This window comes from Ambystoma mexicanum, chromosome 2p (assembly GCF_040938575.1).
Source record: "Ambystoma mexicanum isolate Mex_15411 chromosome 2p, UKY_AmexF1_1, whole genome shotgun sequence".
Taxonomy (NCBI): domain Eukaryota; kingdom Metazoa; phylum Chordata; class Amphibia; order Caudata; family Ambystomatidae; genus Ambystoma; species Ambystoma mexicanum.
In genome coordinates this window covers 164,059,008-164,080,569 of record NC_090923.1, presented here as the reverse complement: position 1 = coordinate 164,080,569, position 21,562 = coordinate 164,059,008, and the positions used below count along the sequence as shown (strand labels likewise).

The following is a 21,562-nucleotide window of genomic DNA, read 5'->3' as shown; positions in this document are numbered from 1 at the left end:
TTACACAGCACCCTCAGTGCAGTAACACAGGGGTGTCATAGTGACCCCCCAGTATAGACTCCATACCCTGGGACTGACTACTGTCTCCCAGGGCATGTAAAGTCACCATTGACTTTACTAGTCTTAAATTCTGAACAGAACCAGTACAAACCATCATACTGTGGACGTACTGGCTTGGGCAATTCAATTGATCGAGTTTTGGCTGGTGGCAGTGGATACTACTTTTTATATTCAACCGCAAATATATTCCTATGGGATTTCCCATTGTTTTAGGCTACTATCTTTATTTAATTATTTACGGTAGCCTCGAACATACCGCCGGTTTATTGAATTAATATTAATACTCCGGTTGGTATTTTTTTGCCAAAACTTGATTCTAAAATGGCGTTTGTGTTCTCTTCTGTGACTCCAACCCAAGTCGAGCCCTTTGTTCCACTTTTTGGCGGGCTTCTCCACAGAAGCCCTCCAAAGTGGTGCCACTCTGTCTGGGGTACTTAGGAGAGGTAGAGGGGGATTTAGGCACCCTGGACTGAGTTGCCTAGGCAACTCAAGTCACACTCCGTCCTGATTGGCCCAAGTGGTGAGCCGACCGGCTCACCACTTAGCATGTTTGAGTGACAGCTAGGCTGAGTGAATGGGGGTTTTCTGCATAAAAGCAGGGCTTTGGGGACCGGAACTTCAGAAGTCGCCACAGGACCTAAGAATCCGACGAGGGAGAAGCTGAGCCGACCTGCCACGACGACACCACCGGTGGAGCCCTGCTGGACCGTCTCACCACTTTTCCCAACGACAGAGGAGATCTCCTGCCGGAGAGTCTTCTTCCTTTGACTGGTGGGGATAACCAGTTTCACCGTCTTTTCGCCTTCCCGACGTACCTCGTGGCCGCCTTGCCTGTGCCAAGCACCCCGGCAACCGGGATACCACGTTTTACCACGACCGCGAAAAAAGGTACCACCTTTAACCGGAAAACTCAGCGGCTGGTTGCTTCCCTGGCAGTGCAACGACCTTCATCTTTCCTCCAAGTCGAGATATTCTCTTCCCCTGGACGACGACGCGACTTGCACCCACTGCCAGGAACAACTGCCACCGCTGGAGGATCCTTCCCACTTAAGGTACCATGTCCCGCCTGGCTTCCCTTGCCACCGACTGTACGGGGTAGATTTAGCCCCCGGCTTTCGAACCTGGGTTGGCCTGGGACACCCTGGCTAAACTTTCCTGAGCCTCTCTAAACTCTTTTTGAACTCTCTGCAAGACTTTCTAAGCCTAGTTTAACTGTGATCTTGGGCGCATTTGTGCTCTGCTCTCTCTAAGAGTGGGCCCAGCCTTTGGACTTTGGCTCACCAGTGACTTTTGCTCTTCTGCCTTGCTAACAGTGTTCCTAAATCTTAGAGTGGTGTACCTTTCCATATTCTGTCTTTTTCCCTCCCTTTTTCACAAACTTATTGGAGTGCCATCTAGTTAAGTGCTCACCACTGTATGAAAATAAGTGGTGTTTTACTAAGACTTATCTGATAAGGAAAAAGGGGTGTATATATTGCAATATTAACTGTGTTTAGAATATTTTACAATAAGAGTGCTGGAGTGTTTCAAACAGTGTGTTTTTAAATAAATAATTATACACTTTGATACCAAAGCTCTGGTCAGTGTTTGCTTGTATTGGTGCGTCTGAGTGCCTATTGTGTATACTTTGCATACTGCCTAACTCTTCTTGAGGGAAGTCTGACTGCTCAGCCACAGCTACCAGGTAAATCTGGGTGGTACAGACTGCTACCAAGTGGGTTTACTGCTAACACCTGTAGTCCTAAATCTTTTGCAGTGTTCCCTAAGGGAACTGCACAGGCTTCTGCCTAACAACTGTCTCGCTTGCTGTACTTCCCTGGTATAGTCGGGGAAGAAGGCCAGTCTAGATCCATTGAATGTAATTGTGCCCTTGGTTCTTGCAAGTTGTAAGAGCGCATCCCGGTCTCGATAGTTTAAGAACCTCGCGATCACGGTGCGTGGGGGAGCCCCGGGCAGTGGTCTACCTGCGGGCATCCGGTCCGCTCTCTCAATGGAAAAGAACTTTGAAAAGGATTGCAAGTCGAACAGTTCCAAAAAGAGTTCCATGCAGGGCTCTTTCTCGGGGATACCAAGGATGCAAACGTTATTGCGTCTGGACCTTCCCTCGCTCTCCTCCACCCTGGCCCCAGCGTCTTGAGTGTGGCCGAGATTCCCTGGATCTGTTGTTGCACATTGTGTAGGCCGTCTTCTGTCATCGCAATACGTTGTTCTGCCTCTCCAGTGCACGCGGACAGTTTTTGGAGGTCGTGTCTAAGGAGGGAGACGTCGAGGCTTATGCGATTTATCTTCTGCTCCATAGATAAGCGGGAGTCTGCAATGGCCGCCATGACGTCTTTAAGCGATAGCGCGTGTTCAGTTTCCATCCCGTCAGGATGTAGCGATTGGGAATCCGTCTGTTGTGATAAGGGCACAGTATATTGTTCAATTCTGTTCTGCATGTTGGGTTTCCTCGTCTTTTCTTTGCCCATGGTCGCACCACGATCCTGGGGCAGTAGCTCGATAACAATGTTCTTACCAAGGGCCTTCGTGGTGTCCGCTGGGTCGATCCTGTCTCAGTCGGGCCGTGGCAAAGCCGAGAAGCGATCTTGTTAGAATTGCGGTGCCAGGTCCATCTCCCGTCTTTGCGGCCTCCTTCAGGGAGAAATGTGGCGTGGTTGGGCACAGAGACCACCGCCCGCAAAGGTGATGTGATGCGTCAGGATGTGTACCGTGACTTGGGCCTCCGGGTGTACTCCTGCCGGGATTTAAAACGTTCTTGCTCTCTAACCACGGCGCCGCTGGGTTCTTCCCAACGGTGTACCACCCCCACTCTGTGTGCTCCGTGTCCCGGGGCTGTGCCGGGCCAGTCCTCTGGATCGCCCTGCGGTCTCAGTGCGGGGGGCGTCTGTCGTCTAGGCCGGTGTTGCCGGTTCATCTCCTTCTCGGGGGGCCCCCTCTGCGAGCGTTGGTTCTGCAATGCAAGGCACGATGTGCCGGGTGTTCCGGGCCAAGTAGTATAGGAGTTGGTGTCTCGTTACAGCGAGTTCTTTCAGGATCTGTTCTTCTGTGTGGGATGGAGCAGTGCGGTGCTCGGACCTTCCCGCTCGTCGAGGCCACCCCATTCCTTCAATGGCCAATTCGCCGGATCCACTGCGCACTGGAGCGGATTAATGGGGAAGACCAGGGAGCCGCTCTTGACGAGGCCCGGCTCTTCTTCACAGATATGGCAGGTGGGGAAACCACTCGCGTGAGCCAGTCCGTGTCCCGGGGGAAGGTGAGGAGGGGCACCGAGGCACTCGTTTGCAGGGTCCTACCTCGGCCGCCTTGACACAGGGCGAGGCCCGGGCCCGGATCCTCAGGGCCAGGGCGAGTTGTCCACCTCCCTCGCCGTTCCGCTCAGCTCCGGTTCGCCGTGAGGCTGCCTCTTAAGGTTCGCGTAGGAGCACCCAGCTCCTTCCGCTGTCTTTTCCTGGGCAGAGACCGTCGCAGCACCTCGTCACCCAGTGCGTGCCGTTCGTTAAGTCTCTTCACTCAGGCGACCATCTTGGGAGGGCGCCAGGCGGTTCTTCTTCCACCTTCGCCTCGACGTATCTTCGTGCCCTGCTTCCGAATATTTTCACCGCCTGGACCGAGTGAGCACCACGGTTCCCGCTAAGCATAGAGGTCATTTTTACGATTTATAATTAGCGATATCAAGCGATTTATCAGGATTCATGCGGCGATCGCGGGAGCGACGGAGAGCTACGTCCTCCTCATCGCGCTGCTAGCCACGCCACTCTATATATAAGGCTTTGACATCATATGTCGCAAGAGTGTATCTGTCTTGCCATTCCACTGCCATCAGTACCTTGAGAATATCCACGGAGTCTCTAGTGTATGATTTCAATTTAAGAACATATTCTCTCAAGTGTGCATCAAAGCCGGTCAAGTGGCACAGCGAGTAGAGCGCTCGCTTTGACATCCGTGCAGAGCCTGCTAACGCAGGTTCGAATCCCGGCGGGGCCAAACTCAGCTTTTCATCCTTCCGAGGTCGATAAATGAGCACCACACACCGTGGGTAATAATAAGCAGCGCTCAGATACCTGAGGGTTCGTAGCGCTATATAAGTGCCAAATTATTATTATTATTATTATTAATGTATTTGGACATTGGTTCTGTGAACTAATCAATAACTGACAGTATTGTTCTTTACACTTTCAAGTTTGAGAAGACATATAAAGACAATAATATATCAAACAGGAGCGTGGATACCAAGATGGTGCCCGCCATTTCTAGACAGTAGAGAGGTTCTCCTATTGCAGTCCTATTTTTATGTTTGCAAAAGGGGACCGTGTCACTATATATCCATAGCAACACAATATGGTGTTGGACCTCAATTTAATGCTCATCGGCGCGGTTCTCCTTACCAGAGTCATCGGTTTCCCAATTGAAGGTAGGAAGGAACCTCACTTGTATCACAGGCTTTATCTGTCTTACCATTTATTTATTTTATTTGGATACAGTGACTTATAATGTGACCATTATGAGAGTGTCTGGCTCATTCTCTTTGCATCCGTATAGGAGATGCGAATAGCTTGCTTTTTAATGCGCAAATACCGTGACTCTAATAGAAACTCAGAGGCACCTACTGGAATGGAAATTTAACAAGGCAAGCAATTATAATTATGGCTGGATGGACTTACTAAAGGTCCGCTCCCAGCATTGCATCAATATCTATTAGAGACTCAGTATAGTAGCCTTTTGAAATATTTTGTACTTGCTCTACTTAACATGGCCTTGCCTCCCATTATCTCCAGAACTGCCCGATTTTCAAAGGCCAATTTAAAAGGCCTAGGACCCCTTTCTGGGCCCTTCATCATCAAAGCCAGAGTGCAGGGCCAAAGTGCAGGGCCAAAGTGCAGAGCCTGCTCTTATACCCATGGCCGCACTGCCTGCAATACCATCCACTAGTGTGTGAGAGCAGGAGCTCCGCACTAACATGGCCGCCTTCTCTCCCTCCACTTTGCCGCAATATTCGTCCCTTCCCCTTCCGTATTGAGCCAAGCCATTGGCTAAGAACATATTCATCTTCGGGGGCAGGAGAGGCCAGATGGCGAAGCTGGCATTTCCTAACTTCAAAGGCTGATTTAAAAGGCCCAGGACCCCAGTCTGGGCCTGTCGGCAGTGGACGGCGTCCAGCCCTTGCCCAGAAATATTTTCACCTTTTCTGCATTATTGGTCTTGCTGCACACCAGTATCCCTGAATGCTCCTATGGCGAGGGAGGCTCCGACTTGACAGAATTGCATGTGAACTCTGAAATCCCTAAACAAGGTAATCCAGCATACTGCTGCTTTTATCTGCACATTAGACTCATTGTTTGTTTATTGATTTATATAGCGCACCGAACCCGGGGGGGTATCTGGGCGCATTGCAAGCAAGGTCACTTTACAGTTACAAGGAAACGTTACAGACATTATGTACACAAGTATACAGCAGAGCACATCCAGTATGATAAGAATAATGCAGCAGATAATATACAGCATGATGTATGTTGAGGGTGCATTAACATTAAATGGTGAGCGACACTGATGGAGTGAGCATGAAGGGATGACACCTGAGGCATGCTATCTGTCCTTAGACCATAGCCAGAGTTTTGTATTTTTTCTTAAACTGGCAAAGGGCTGATCTGCTCTTAGGGATGGGTGAGAGAGTTCCAAAGCTGGGCAGCCATAACTGGGAAGCTGCTCCCCCCTGCTTCTTTTAGATTAAATCTCGGACTGCGAGGCAAAATACGCTTGCAGATCTAGTCGGGTGTGTGGATGAGTTTCTGATAAATTTCTCCCTTAGGTATTGCAGTGCAGCGTTGTTAAGAAATGTGTGGGTGAGAGAGACTATTTTAAACTGAATTCTATCCTTAATCGCCATCCATTTGTTCCGCCTAGATTCCGAGATGTGTTGTCACCTGAAAACGCTTAGTGCCGTTCCAAGAGCATTATTTTGGAGCAGTTGGAGTTTGTTAATGACGTAGTTGTTGACTCCTATGTAGAGGGCATTGCAGTAGTAATGTTTTGACAAGATCAGGGCTCTCGCTAGTGTTAAGCAGCTATCGCTAGAAAGGAAAGGATTGCAGGCTGGAATCAATTTGCATGTATAAGCTGTGGCCAAGGCAGTGGCACTGACTTGCTTGCCTAGATTAAGAGCTGAGTCGAGGTAGAAGCCTAGGGTGTTTACCTCTTTCGCAATTTGATATTGCCATCAATGTTGAGAGAAGAGTATTTGATGCAGAGTTTGTTAAGATGAGCTGGTGCTCCTAGTATCAGTAGTTCCGTCTTATCATCATTTAGGCAAAAGCCATGGGTGGCAATCCATGCCTGAATGATGAGATATATTTTTGACCAGGGCCAGGTCAGTATCATAGTGCCCAGTGAGTGGTATGAGGATCTGAGTGTCATCCGCATAATTAGTGTAGATGACACCCAGATCATCAAGGTCGTCAAAGAGTGGTTTTGTGAAGACGTTATACATCGTTAGTGAGACGCAAGAGCCTTGAGGGACTCTGCATGTTATAGGAATGGGGTCTGCTGAGGCCGTAGGGGGAGAAGACTCTCATAGTACAATTTTTGAGGAAGGATTGGAGCTAAGCGATGGCTTCCTGGGAGAAGTGTGCCGCAGTGGCCAGATGTTTGCAAATAACTTTATGGTCTACCAGATCAAAGGCGGCTGATAGATCCAATAGAAGTAGGAGAACGAGTTTTCCATTGTCTTTCAGTTCATCAATCTGAATTTTTAGATCTATTAGAGCCGTTTTGGTCCCATGTTGAGGTCAAAAGCCGGATTGGCGCATCCCTAAGAGGTGGTTAGTTTCCAGGTACTCTTGGGTCTGTAGATACGCCACTTTGTCAATTATCTTGAGTAAGAAGGGGACCGTTGTGTTTGGCCTATAGTTCGTGGGGATGGCAGGTTCCAGAGTCGTTTTTTTAGGAGTGGGGAACTGCAGGTAGAGAATGTGGCATTGATAGGTTTTGTGATAAAGGGTGCAAGTCTTTGGCTGCTTCTTTGATTATATGAGCTGGGCATATGTCTCCCTGGCATTTTGACGGTTTGTGGGAGGAAATGATGTTTTCTACTTCAAGAGTAGAAACATGGGCGAATTTGAAGTATTGATGGGGTTTGGATTGGAGATCCTAGGGGCTGAGATGCAAGTCAGTGTTCTGAAGGTGCAGTATTTTATCTGCAACTTTGCTTTGGAGGAGTGCAATTTTGTTAACCAGTGCATTTTGAATGTTTGTGCACCACGTTTTATCCTTGGTGCTTGTGTCTTCAGGGGCGATGGAGGCTTCCATTTCTCTTAAAATAGTGAATAGTTCCTTGGTACTGGAGCTAGCTTTGTAAATTCTGTCGTAGGTCTCGCGTTTGGTGAGAATTATTTCATTTTTGTATTTTGTTGAGATTTTAAGCAAGTTAATCTTGTTCTCCTGTGATGGGATGTGTTTACAAAGGCCTTCCATTTTTCTTTTTTCAGCCCTCATGGCTTTTAGTTGTGGAGTGAAGCAGGAGTTCAGGTGAGCTTTGGGTTTTCCAGTGCGAAGTTTGAGTGGAGCAAAGGCGTCTAAGCTTGTATGATGGTAGAATTAAAAACATCTACTAGCGTGGCTGGGTCGGAGGAGGCGGAATGGTTCAGGACAGGGATCACTAGTGGAAGTAGCTGTAGCTTGTCCACTGTAATGTTTCTCTTGTTCCTAGTGAGGAGAGGAGGAGCTATTAGGTTAGGCCTGATAATCGGTTCCATGTGTTAAAATTGCGGCAAAAATGAGAGTGGACACAAAATATTGCGGCAAAAAGGCTGTGGTTTTGCGGCTGCTATCCATGTAAAGGATGCGGGGGACACCCCTGCAACCCTCGGACCCATTATACCATTTAACGGGAGCGGAGGACAACCCTGCAAGCCCCGCTCCCCTTAACTGGTGTAATGGGCTACACCTTTAATGGGTCAAACCACAGCATTTTTGCCCCGATATTTTGTACAGGCGACATTTTTATTGCGATTTTATCACTGCATACCTGATAATCTATGTGCTGGCTATTATATTGAAAGAAAGTAGATAGTGATCTGTCCAAGTTTGTGAATGGAAGTAATTGAAATGTCGCAGTTAAGATCAAAGTTATACCTTTGTCATGGGTGGGCTGATTGATTGTTAGTGTAAGGCCAAGTTCCGTAATCAAGTTCGACAATGCCAAGGCATGTTGGTCGTTAGGGTCATTGAGACCAAGGTTGAAATCTCCTAACAGTAGTATTTGCGAAGTCGGTTTAGTGTTGGAGGATAGGATGGTAGTGATATCTTCCTCAAAGGAACAGATAGGGCCTGGCGGTCTATTGATCAGATGAGCAGTTAGGGTACGTGAGATATTGATCGGTACTTTGACGGTAAGATGTTCGCATGATGAGACAGACGGCGAGGTGGATACTCTAAGACCTAGTCTTAGCAATAAAGGCAAGGCCGCTGCCTCTGGAGCCTTCTTTGTCTGCTCTCAGGATAGTATAATTGTCGGGAACGGCGAGTAGAAGGGAGGGTCCTGTTGTTGCATGTAGCCATGATTCGGTTATTGCTAGGAAATCAAGTTTCTCTGCGATGATTAGGTCAGATATATCGATGGCATGAGCTACCAAGGATGTTGCGTTGATTAGAGCGCCTTTGATTAGCGGTGTATCGCTGTTGGAACGAGTGGGACTGCAATTGTTCCAACTCTGTTAGGTTTGGTACGGTTGGTTTTGCAAATGGAATTAGTGCATGTGGGGGGGTGGTGGGGGAGGACATGGATTTACTCTGCGGGCAGATAGAGACGTGTAGGAGCTAGTTAGTCTAGAACCAAGCCTGGCATTTCTATCTTTGACGGAGCAGGGTATGTTGGGTACTGGTTTGGAGGCGAAGCGTTTGATCCATTGGGTGGAGGTCAGAGGGCATTCAGCGTCTAACCCAGTGGAATTAACAGAAGTGCGATTACTTGATGCCCTTTTTTTAGTTCAGGTAGGAATTTGGTCGTGGGTAGGGGGTTGTACTTGAGGTAAGGCAAGAATTTGGTGGGTTTGCTCACCGGTGGTGGTGATAATAGAGAATGCATCGTTATGCGCTGCTGCTCTGTACGAGTGAACTCTGTCATTGTGGCACTGTATATAAGGTACAGAGATGCGAGTAGCAATATAGCAAACAGTGAATTACTGGGGCTGTTGAAGGCAAGCATAATATAGATGGGAGGTTGACTAGCGAAGGCTATTGCGCTGAGGATTGGATTGGCTGGGCAGTCTTGGATACTAGGGTTCTGCCCTCGATATGGTGAGTGCAGAATTCCGAGTGTTTCAGCGAGTAGTCCAACGCTACTATGAGGGAGCTACTATAAGGAGATACTGCCAGGCCACGGATCAGCGTGATTGACAATGTGTCCGGATTGATCAAAGAATAGGATCATGCATAAAAATAAGGGAAGAGGAGACTGGCTATAGGGCGGCAATCCACGACATTGATAGCGTGACGGCCTAACTTGGAGTTACGGGCAGTAGCAGGCGTTTTTAGGCAGCACAGAGAATCGGTTCTAGCATAGCACGCAGTCGTTAACTTAGGAAAAGGGGTAGCAGCGTGCGACTAGGTATCACGGATCAGTGATTCGAGCAGTGCAAACAATTTAAACATGTGGTTATGGGCATTCACTTGTGACTAGGCCACATGGATCAGCGATTCAAGCAGAGCAAACAATTTAAACATTTGGTTATGGGCATTTACTTGTGACTAGGCCACACGGATCAGTGATTCCAGCAGGACATTCAAACTCAGGTATGCGTGACAGACCCATTAAGTAAGAAACATGTGGTTAGGCCCATGACTGTACGTTGCTGTCTATTTATGGATTAGGCAATATACAATATACACAGGTAACTAGAACATCAGGCTCTGAGGACGCGGTTACGCAATGTGCAGGGGGAGACTGTAAGATTAACAGGTTAAAATTACATGCAAGATGTCTACCCTGCCACCCCCATTCCACCTCCCATGTTATTCCACCCACCCCTACTCCCGTCTATGTGGGTTGCCTATAATGGCTCTCTCATCACTGCCTGCGATGGACTCACTGCACACACCTTTCACCGCACCTACCAATCATCGCCGTCTGGTTGCGGCAGTCGCTTTATTGAACAATCTGCAGTCCGAGACTCTGCTAACCACACTGTTACCCTCACCATCAACGAGGGCACAAAAGACAACACTCTTTACTAACTCAAGGGGGCTGCGCACAGCTGATGTAGCCCCCAGATTCAAGGGTGCAGCTTTACTATCTTGCGTCGCGAGTCCCTCACCACTGTATATCTTACTACCCTCATTAATGAATGAAGTAATAGCCCTGTACAACCTACCGTTCCACTATTCTCCATGTATGCCTTGCTACCATCCTGCACATCCACTGTGCTGCTGCTTTAACCTAGCAAGGGGTTATGTCTTGATGTAATTTCAAGATGTATGTCTCCATGTCTCTTGCTTACTGTAACATGCCAGTAACTATAACTAGCGCCCAATGTTGCCAATGTCTGCCTGTTATGATCTCGGATGCACATCATGTTGTATTATAGACCCAGAACAGGATATGTCCGGTAGAATATGCTAAAGATGTATGTATCGATATCTTTTTCCGTAATAACATTCCTCTAACTGTAAATACTGCCTAGATGCCTCAGGGCTTTGTACCCTGGTATAAATGTAGAAACAAAATTAAAATAAATATGTTATTGAACAGTCATCCAACTTATCAGAAACGATAGACACAGTGACATTGGAGCGTCATTAGAAACAATTACTGCCCTGACAAAGACCAGAGGTTGAAACACATGTTGGCTGGACTGCGAATATGCTAATTAAATACTAGCTTTTGAAGACTAATTAACTATATTGTATCAATCTCATTTGTGAGGTGTTATCACACTAATGTAGTCACTAAACATGTGGTAAGCGCAGAACACTGGTTTAACTACATAATCCATTACTATTTATTGGGTTTACGGTAAGACACAACTTTACCAGCTTTGCAGCATACCTCATCAATATATTCTAAATATTGAGCCCGAGCGCACTCAGAAGCAGTTTACCCTAAAAATCTTTTCTCCGGTTTGTAATATTGCATGCAATTCCTGATTGATTTCATAGTTACCAATTAAGTCAAGATTGTATACATTACATACCAATAGTCGTGAACTGGATCACTATATTAATGATCAGATCAATGCAAGAAGAGCAAGGCTCGAAACACGTGTAGGCTCAATATTCTGATCTCTGACAATAGTAGCATCATTTTGATCTCCATGAAAAATGGCTGAATAGCCATAGCTCTACTAATGCTTGTTCTATTAAAATATCTTTGACTTTACACATCAATAAAATAGGATTGTGATATTCTTTAATTTATTTCTGAAATAAGCTGTTATAGCATCAAAGAGGCGCTGTTTGAAACTAAGTCCTGTTTTGTATAATATGTGAGAGACGTCAGGGAAGCGTTGAACAAGATTGGTTTCACTGCGCCTCCCACAATCGGACTGTCCTAGCTAGTAGCACAGTGTTGTGAAGTTTCATTCCCCTTTTAGTTAATTCTATTGCTAAAGATGTACTTACCTCCAAAAAGTCGGGTCAGATTCAAAAACCACAGGAGAAAGATTAGGGTGGGGTTCCATAGATGTCTATAGAGGGAAAGCAGCAAAAAGAATATATTTCCCAAAGAAATGAGAAAAGGTCTATTTGTGGTGCTTTCAAGGAACAAGGCTAAGAAAGGTAGTGCTACAAAAATAGGATTTTAATGATCTATTGTGAATATTTTTGGATCCCTGTGTGAAGATTGTTTTGGAACTGAAGCAGCAAGTAAATTTCTATGAAATGATAACCTACAAGTTTCCTTAATTTGCTCTGCAGTCATCTTGAAATTAGATGTTTCCCTTACTCTCTGTTCTCAGCTTGGTGCATGTTGCAGGAAGGTGCAAAAAGAGAACAAATGTACGTGGGTGGGGTGGCAGTAACATACACTAGGGAGGGGTCATTACTGCTTATGACTGACCTTGCCATCATTGTGGGCGATAACTTACACAGGGCAACATCCTGCGATAACCATTCCCTTGGTCTATAAAGCTTACATTTTCATTAATACAACACAAAATGTGTGTACCATCTGGTGCCACTGAGCGCATCAGCAGCTTTGTTCCTTACCACTCTGAATATGTAGGTGACCGCAAGGGAAGGAAAATATAAGGACATCCATGAAGTGGCTACTGCCCCGATCACTTACATTCCATTTTCATGCCCATCTCTAAGCATTTTCTGAGCCGGCAATACTGGCAGCGATTCCGATGGTGTTTATTCACAATGCAGTTCTGGCTGCTTCGACAGCTGTAAGTCAAACTCTTCCTTACGCTCCTCTTAAAGAAACCTTTGCATCCTTCACAGCTAACAGCACCATAATGACGGCCTGAAGGAAAGAAACATTTATTCTTAACATTGACTGACAAATTATTTTGGATCATCAATGACGTCCACATCATTTTGTAAATGCACTTTCAAACTGAACTTGGTTCCCTATTCGTTTTTACCTTCAGGGGTAAGGGAGAGCGAGATGGAGATAAATAAGCATTGAAGAGAAAGGCATGTAGACATGCTCACTGTTAAGATGGATTTTCAGACTCCGCGCTGTGGACAGATTCTGTGAGGCCACCCTATTTGGGTGAACAGGGAAAAACACTAATGTCCAAGACTGGGTAGTGCGAATGAAAAGCAAGGCTTAGACTTAAGAGGGCATGAGAGTGGTGAAGGGTTCAGTTAAACACATAAAGGACCTTCTTAATACCACATGTTCGGCAGAATGTAAATTACAATTATTGTAGGCATTGTAACAACTTAAAATCCATAGGCAAGCATCACACTATACAGACACTACCGCTATGTTCACTTCTGTTGTGCTCTTGCTACAAAGCATTAACACATTTTGAAAAAAATGTTATTCTTTAATGTGCGGACCTAGCTCAAGAGCTGCTGAGCCCTGTACAGGGCGTGGGTAACCACCATGGGCTGGCATCTTTTAACAGTAGCGCAGTACTGAATATTAGCATGAAGCATTTCACACTTACTTGTGAATAGTTAAAATCTTATACAACGGTAAGAACCAAATTAGAGAACTAATATGTATAGAAACACTATAAACAGACTCATAAAATAAGGTGCTACAGCTTTAAAAGTCATTCCCTAGTTAGAATAGAGAGGACCTAGTTACAGGTCTCAATGAAGTTCTTTTCAGCAGGGTAAGCATCTTATAAGAGTGTAGGCAATGCCAACAAGCAGTGTTAAGTGTCTCAAAGTTGAAAAACAATGAAAGTGAAGTTCTTAGGCGACCCTCTCCCAACCAACCACCTTAGGGGAAGTCCAGTGGAGGATCCTTCACCAGGACTCCACTGATCAAGGTCAGGCAAGGGAGAGGTAGGTGAAGGACATTTACGCCTGTTAAACCCTACAGAGTTAGGTGGGTAAGAACTGGTATGTTTACTCACCTGCTGCACTCCATTTCACGTAGGGACCACTTTGCCAGCTCCAGAAATTGCAGGCCCCACCATACTCTGTCTTTGTTCTGATGTAGGAAGTCCAAGGGTCAAATGTGCAGAGGTTACTTTCGGCGTCAGGATTTGGGGTCCGGTTAGTCAGTGATTTTGCGCTCCAGCTTTTAGGACCTTGGCATGATGAAGAAAGGGCCACCACGTTCTCTACTATTTAAGAGGACCCCCAGGTCACAATGCAGGTGGCGATCAGTGATGGCCACTGAAGAAATGGTGGAAGTTGAACAAAGCAGCTGATGAACAAGGTCCCTTCTTCGTGCTGGAGAGCACCAACTGCAAGGGGGCGGGGGTGGGGGGACTCTTGATTCACAAATCAATGTTCTGCAGAGTCCCAAATCCGAAATAGAGACAGTGACCGATGCATTGAAGTAGCCCACAAGGTAGCTGGTCAGCCCACAGCATGGTTCTGGGACACTTCTGAAGGCTTCCAAAGGTAGGGTCCTCAAGCAGGAGTCGAGACAAGTTGTTTCCCACCAGTCCAGAAGTCGAAGCACTGACAAAAGCTTTCTGGAGATCAGCAAAGGAGCAGGCCTTTAAGCCAAGACAGTAAAGAAGACAATGCTGACTGGTCACAACGAATCCGGTTCTTCAGCTGGATGCTTCTCTTTCCAGGAGTCTCAGCACTCGCAACGATCTGTTGAATGGCTTCAAAATGCCCACTTTTATCCAGGATTTGAGGTGGAGTCACCCCCAAGCCCACCAAGGGTAGCGATCTCCACTCTTCAAACAAATGGGTCTCAATATGGTAAAGGGCTTTAACGCTATTAGAGCGTATGCAGGTGGAAAAAATAAATGCCTTACCTTGAGCTTCCTGTGACAGAACTTAAAGTCTCCTTGCACCCTGCCGAGTGTCTACACATCACAAAGGGAAGCTTGGAATGCCGCTTTTACGAGCGGTTAGCACCGTCATTTTAAGCGTGCTTAATAAGAAAGCTAGAAACAGTGATAAAGGAGAAGCATGGATTGCAGGCTTCTACTGGTGGTTAGAGCTATACAATCGTACAGCTTCCCATTGTCTAAAGGTAAGAAAACATGCTCTAATAAGTGAAGTCTTGATTGATTTTGCAACATGTCTTGATAGCAATCAGATTAAGGAACTTAACGAGCCAGGTCAAAGACATAAGCATGATTCGTCACACTCTAGTTAAGTCGGAAGCAGGAATCGGAATACATGCCAATAGCAAACCTCATACAAATAAAAGTGCAGTAATTCTGATGAACAAGTTACTTCTTACCTTGTAACGTTCTTTCAATGGGATGTTCCTCCGACGTATTCCTTATCTTAGATATCTCTTTCCAGCTTTGCTGGCCTCGGAAATTTTTTCTCTCTAGAGGGCGCTGCCGTATCGACGCCGACGTCATCCTGCCTATAAAGGCCGCGCGCAGCGTCCGTTGCTCAGTTCCGTTTTGTAGCCCACAATAATTCTTTCTGGATTCAACTAATCACCCTGAAGGAGCGTAAGCTGCAACAACAAGGGAAGTAGTACTGCGGGGATGGATGGGAGGGTCGATAAGAAATACGTCGGAGGAACATCCCATCGAAAGAACGTTACAAGGTAAGAAGTAACTTGTTCTTCGAAGGGATTGTGTCCTCCGACGTATTCCTTATCTTAGATAGGCTCCCATAGCAGTATTCTGTTATTGGAGGTGGGAGTACTAACTTCATGCTTCCTTTTATTGATGAATAGAGTGCAATACTGCCCTTCCAAACATAGTTTCCTGACTGGAGGAGGAATCCAAGTTGTAAAACCGTGTAGAGGTATGGACGGACGACCATGTGGCAGCCGCACAAATGTCTCGAACCGGCACTCCTCTTTTGAGGGCCGATGAAGCTGCGATACCTCTGGTCGAATGAGCCCTAAGATTTTGAGGGGGCTCTTTTCCTGCCAGTTTATAACATTCCAAAATGGCTAAAATAATCCATCTGGAAATGGTTTGCTTAGTTATCGGTAGCCCCAGCTTGTGACCTGCGTAGCCTACAAACAGCTGGTCTGCTTGTCTTATCCTAGCCAGTCTACTAATGTAAAAACTTAAAGCCCTTCTTGGGTCCAGCCTGTGTAATCTCTCTTCCTCTTTCCCCGGATGGGGAGGAGGATAGAAAGATGGAAGGGTAACCTGTGTGATATGAAATTCAGAAACCACCTTTGGGATGAAATTAGGCTTCACTTGCAGAACAACTTTGTCTTTGTGAAAGATTGTATGAGGGGGTTTACAAGAAAAAGCTTGTAACTCGCTCACCCTTCTAAGAAATCTTAACGAACAAGAGTGGAGTTGTTCGAAAGGTGTGCCCATCAGGAAAGTTAGGACTACATTTAAATCCCATAGGGGAACCTGGAATGGTCTTGGGGGATAAACATTAGTTAACCCCTTTAGAAACTGTATTACCAAGGGTAACTTGAAATAGGATGGTTCTTCCGCAGTGCGTTTAAAGATGGATAGCGCTGCGAGATAGCCCTTGATGGTGCCAACTTGAAGGCCTGAATTCGCTAAATAAAGTAGGAAGGACAAAACCATTGGTGTACCACATGAAAACGGATCGATATTCTTTTCCCTACACCAGCTGCAAAATCTGTTCCAACGGCAGCGGTATAAAGATTTTGTTGCTGGCCTTCTTGCCGAAAGCAACACCTCCATAACGTCATCAGGGAGGTCCCAATCCTTGTACCTCAGCCTTTCAGAAGCCAAGTGTGAAGGTTGAGGGTTTTGATGTCTGGATGGAGAACCTGACCTCCCTTCTGTGAGAGTAGATTCTCTCTGAGTGGAAGTCGAATTGGAGGGCAGATGGACAAGTCTAGAAGGTCCGGGTACCATGTTCTCCTGGCCCAATCCGGGGCAATTAGGATCATGGTGTTCCGGAATCTTCTCAACCTCCTGATCATTTGAGGAATGACAGGGACCGGTGGAAACGTGTACAGGAGTGGAAACTCCCAGTCCACTATGAACGCGTCTCCCAGAGCTCCTCTCGGGGGAAATTCCCTTGAACAGAACAGATTGCACTTCCTGTTGACACTGGTGGCGAACAGATCCACCTGAGGGGTTCCCCAAAGGGCGAAGATCTCTTGAAGGACTTCCTGAGCTAGTTCCCACTCGTGGGAGACTGTGCTCTGCCTGCTCAGAGCGTCCGCTGTCAAGTTCTTCTCTCCGGCTAGGTGAACTGCCAATAGAGAGATTCCTTCTTGGATTGCCCAAAACCAGAGCTGCAGCGCCTCTCTGCACAGAGGTAGTGATCCTACGCCTCCTCTTTTGTTGAGGTAATGCATGGCCACTGTGTTGTCCGTCATTATCAGGACATTCTTTCCTTTCCTCAGCGCAAGTCTGATGGCCCTCAGCTCTAACAGGTTGATATGTAGTCTGGACTCCGATGGAGACCAACGACCGCTGATGGTCAAGTCGTTGGCGTGGGCTCCCCACCCCGTGAGTGAGGCATCCGTGACTACTGTTATCTCCAGCCAAGGTTGCCAAAACTGCTCTCCTTTCAGAATGTTCTCCTGACAGGCCCACCACTGAAGGTCTCGAGCCACCCTGTCGGGAACCTGAAGAAGATCTGTCATTCTCCCTGAGAATTGTGACCACTGAGTTCTCAGTGCCCACTGGAGAGATCTCATTCTCAGGCGAGCCTCTGGCACTAGGAAAATGCAGGATGCCATGAGGCCTAGCAACCTCAAAAAGTCGAAGGCTGGGAGACGTTGGGCATTTTGAAACTTGGTGACCATCTGTAGAATATCTTGAGCCCTCACCTCTGGTGGCGAGGCTTTTCCCAGGGAAGTGTCCAGGATCGCTCCGATGAACTGGAGTCTCTGCGATGGTATCATTTGTGACTTCTTTAAATTGAGGGAGAAGCCCAGTCTGTGAAGGGAGTGGCAAACATGATCTAGCTGGATCTGAGCTTGTTCCGAAGATACAGCTCTGATCAACCAATCGTCCAGGTAGGGGTAGACGTGAATCCCTTCCCTCCTTAGACTTGCAGCCACTACCGACATTAACTTGGTGAAGACCCTCGGGGCGGAGGTCAGCCCAAATGGCAGCACTCGAAATTGATAATGTGAGTTGCCAATTGCAAACCTCAGGTATTTGCTGTGTTTGAGATGGATTGGCACATGGAAATAAGTGTCCTGAAGGTCCAGAGATACCAACCAGTCCTGGAACTGAAGGGCCTGAAGGATCTGAGAAAGAGTTACCATCTTGAATTTGTCTTTCCTGAGGAATTTGTTCAATTCTCGCCAAGTCCAAGATGGGTCTCAGTCCTCCGTCTTTCTTTGGTATGAGAAAGTAAGGGGAGTACCAGCCCTTGTTCCTCTCCGCTACAGGTACCGGTTCTATGGCACCTTTCTCTAGCAGGTCTAAAATTTCCTGCAAGAGGAGCGGATCTGGAGCTTTTTGAGAGCTGATCCCCGGTGGATGACTCCGAGGTATGCGTAGGAGAGGCAGGCAGTAACCTTTTGCAACTGTCTCCAATGCCCAAGCATCTGACGTGATAGCCTGCCATTCCTCCAGATGTTGAGTTAACCTGCCTCCTGCAGGTGTCTTGTGAGGGAAGTCCTCAGAGTGGTTTTGGGGCGGTTGATGCAGATGCCGATAGTAAAGAGGCACCTGCTGTTGCTGCGGCTTTTGAATATCTACCCCGTCCACCTCGGGTAGTTCTTCTTTGTCCCCTTTGAGCCGGTCGTCCTCTACCTCTTCCGAATGCGGAGTAGAAGCGAAAGGACTTGCCTCTCGCAGAGGTTCCTGTGGGACGAAAAGGTGTCTGACGGATTGCAGCGCCTAGTGATTTTGCTGCTGCCTTTGATGTTTGCAGTTTTTCTAAACTGTCATCCGCCTTTTTCCCAAACAAAGAAGAGCCATCAAATGGCATGTTCAAGAGCCTGGCTTGCACATCTGGGGCAAAACCAGACTTTCTCAACCAAGCAAATCTCCGGGTTGTTGTACTTGCCGCCATTACTCTGCTGATACTGTCAGCCGAATCAATGCCCATCTGGAGGGATTCGCACATAGCGTCTTTACCGTCCTTTATGATATTTAGGAACGCCTCCCTTTCTTCTCCCTCCGGGATGCAGTCAGCCGCTGTAGAAGCACACTCCCAAAGTGTATGGCTAAATCTAGCAAGGGTGCAAGTAGCATTAATAGATTTTAACGCCATGCTACATGCCGAAAAGACTTTCTTAGCCATAGCATCATATTTTTTATCGCTCCTGTCCTGTGGGACGGTAGGGTAAGCAGTCTTGATGTCAGTAGAAGATGCTGCCTGTACCACCAGACTTTCTGGGGATGGGTGTTTGGACAAAAACTCCGGGTCTGCAGAAGATACCCTGTATTTAGTAGACAGTTTTTTATTTACTGCCGGGACGACATCTGGGGTTTCCCAGTTCGTCATTATTTTTCTTTGAAGAGCTTTATGAAAAGGTACTACAGGATCCTCCTGTGGACCTTTATCAAGAATATCCGTGAGGTCATCCTGTTGGAAAGCCTGTGAAGGTGTGGACCACCCCATAAATTCTGTGATCCTGGCCATTAAGGCTCTATAAGGGGTTTCAGCATGCTCCCCCGGGTCTGGCCTAGCGAACTCCACCTCTGGGGAAGTGTCTAAACCACTTGCCTCATGTAAGGAATCATGGAGTTCCTTTAATCTGCATTCCTCTGAGGATAACTCCTCTTGAACTGGGGTTGCAGATCCCTGCAACTCAAATGTCTCTTCTTGGTCAGACAGTTCTCCCTCTTCCATAATTGAGGACATTGTTCTCAATTGGTCTGAACTCACAAAGGGTGTGAAACCCATCTCCAAGGCACAGGGTGCCAAACTTGTTGTAATCGGCCTCGAAAACGTCGATGTCGTCGAAGGCTTCGAACGTGGCGTCGAAAACAAAGGTGGAGGCCTCGAGGTCCTCGATAGAATCGGAATTCTGCTTGAGGATATCGACAATCTCGACGACATCGTCATCGAAGACCTGGGAATAGACACTGGGTGCGCCGCAACCGTGACTTTCCTTGGCGTCGACGCCGGTGTTGAGGATGGCGTCGAGTCGACAGACCCGTGTGTCGAAGGTCCCTTCGACAACGGCGTCGAAGACACCGACCTCGGCGTCGACGGAACCTTCGTCGACGGCATTGACGGAACCTTCGAAGAAGGATTCGAGGTCTTTGCTTTACTCGAGGGTTCGTGACGCGCTCGAGAAGCTTCCTTCGCCGGGTGCTGCGACTCACAGCGTTTTGGACCTTCGGGTCTTTCGACCAGAGCATCGCTCTCGGCAGTCTTCGAGGGGGTCGAGGCTGCTTTCTCGAAGACGCTCATCATATTTTTTCGGAATTCCTCCCATTCAGCCCGGGAACTATGTTTCGTGGGGCAAGGGATTCTCTTAGGTGAAACAGAGGAAGAGGAGGACGAAGAAGGGGATCTTCGGCGTCTCCTTTTCGAGTGCTTCGATCTCGAGGAGTGATGGGACCCGCTTCGAGACCTGGAGCGCGAATGGTGACGAGGAGACGAATGTCTCGACTTCGTTGAGGAAGAAGAAGCTTTAGAAGTCTTACCTTTTTCCAGCTTCCCCCTACGCTCCTTCAGGGCCTTAGCTGTCATGGACATACAGTCCTCGCACTCCGAACAATGGTGTTCAGCTCCCAAACACCACAGACAGACCCTGTGAGGGTCCGTCAGCGACATCTTTTTCCCACAGTCTCGGCATTTTTTAAAACCGGACCGAGGGGTCGTCGGTTCAGACGAGGAAGCTATCGAGTATGGATCGAATATCGAGGAAAATGGAATAATTCTCTACGAAACTGAGCAACGATATTCCGAGGCACTGAGTAAGCGCGGAAAAACGGAACTGAGCAACGGACGCTGCGCGCTGCCTTTATAGGCAGGATGACGTCGACGTCGATACGGCGGCTGTCGAGGGACATCGACTCGGCGGACGTCGACGCGCAGCGCCCTCTAGAGAGAAAACATTTCCGAGGCCAGCAAAGCTGGAAAGAGATATCTAAGATAAGGAATACGTCGGAGGACACAATCCCTTCGAAATTATGATTCTGTAAATCACTTCAACCATACTGGAAAAATATGACAAAATGTAATTATGTTAATTTACATAACAGTATAATAGGGCAGAGGTGAGCAGTGCCAAGATGACTGCTTCCATCATCAGCTCGGATAAGGTGCTCTGATCTCCTTGCCTTAGAACTGCTGAAAGTGGCCAATGGCTGCTCAATGTTGCCAAAAAGGTGGAGGTGCCAAGATACCTGGTGAATTGTAGTGATCCGGGCATGATGGAAGACATACGAGCTGAACGTCAGCATAGGACAGCAGCCCCTGAATGGCGCATCTGAGGAGTGGCGAGAGGCAATTAAGTGATGTGGTAGTAGTGATAGAGTATCCACCCCTTAGCACGAAGGTAGATCTCGATTTCTTTGCATCGTCCCACTCCATGTCAGTGCCTACTGCGGTCAACAATATAGAGGAAGAGGCATTATGGAGGACTTTCCTTTGTTAACTCCTCACTGGTTGTGAGCTGGGATAACACCACTCTCCCTGCAAAGGGGTGAACACTTCCCTGACAAAGGGCTCTCCTGCAGAATGTATCCCCCACACTGGCACAGCTGGGATTTGGTCCCCAGATCAGATAATTGTTCTCCATCACCAGGAGGAGAGGTTGTGGACGGGTTTCAGGATATTGCTGCCACCAACACGCTCCAAATAATTGGGAATAAGGTGGAATGATCAATTCTATTGAGTCACGTTTATTGGCGGCACTGGAGAGGCAAATAAAGGGAACAGAGCAGGATCTACCAATCACAGATGCCCATTTTGGCACGAAGTTTCAAACCATGTCGGAGAGCAAAGAGTATGCTGAATGCAAGTTTTCTTTTGAATAAAATAAACTGCACGCGACTGAGAACTACTGGGGCTCAGCAAATGTGAGTGTCCG

At 47.2% G+C, this 21,562-nt stretch overlaps 1 protein-coding gene across 4 annotated transcripts in view; it reads right to left on the bottom strand.

The window, feature by feature from the left end:
• NR2C2 (nuclear receptor subfamily 2 group C member 2) overlaps positions 1-21,562 on the bottom strand; it is an 818,284-nt gene that overhangs the window by 654,658 nt on the left and 142,064 nt on the right. For all 4 annotated transcript variants that reach the window (XM_069643419.1, XM_069643421.1, XM_069643422.1 and 1 more), the window contains one exon: positions 12,335-12,514. In XM_069643419.1, the coding sequence (XP_069499520.1) occupies positions 12,335-12,514 (180 nt within the window). The remainder of the gene's footprint in view (positions 1-12,334; positions 12,515-21,562) is intronic.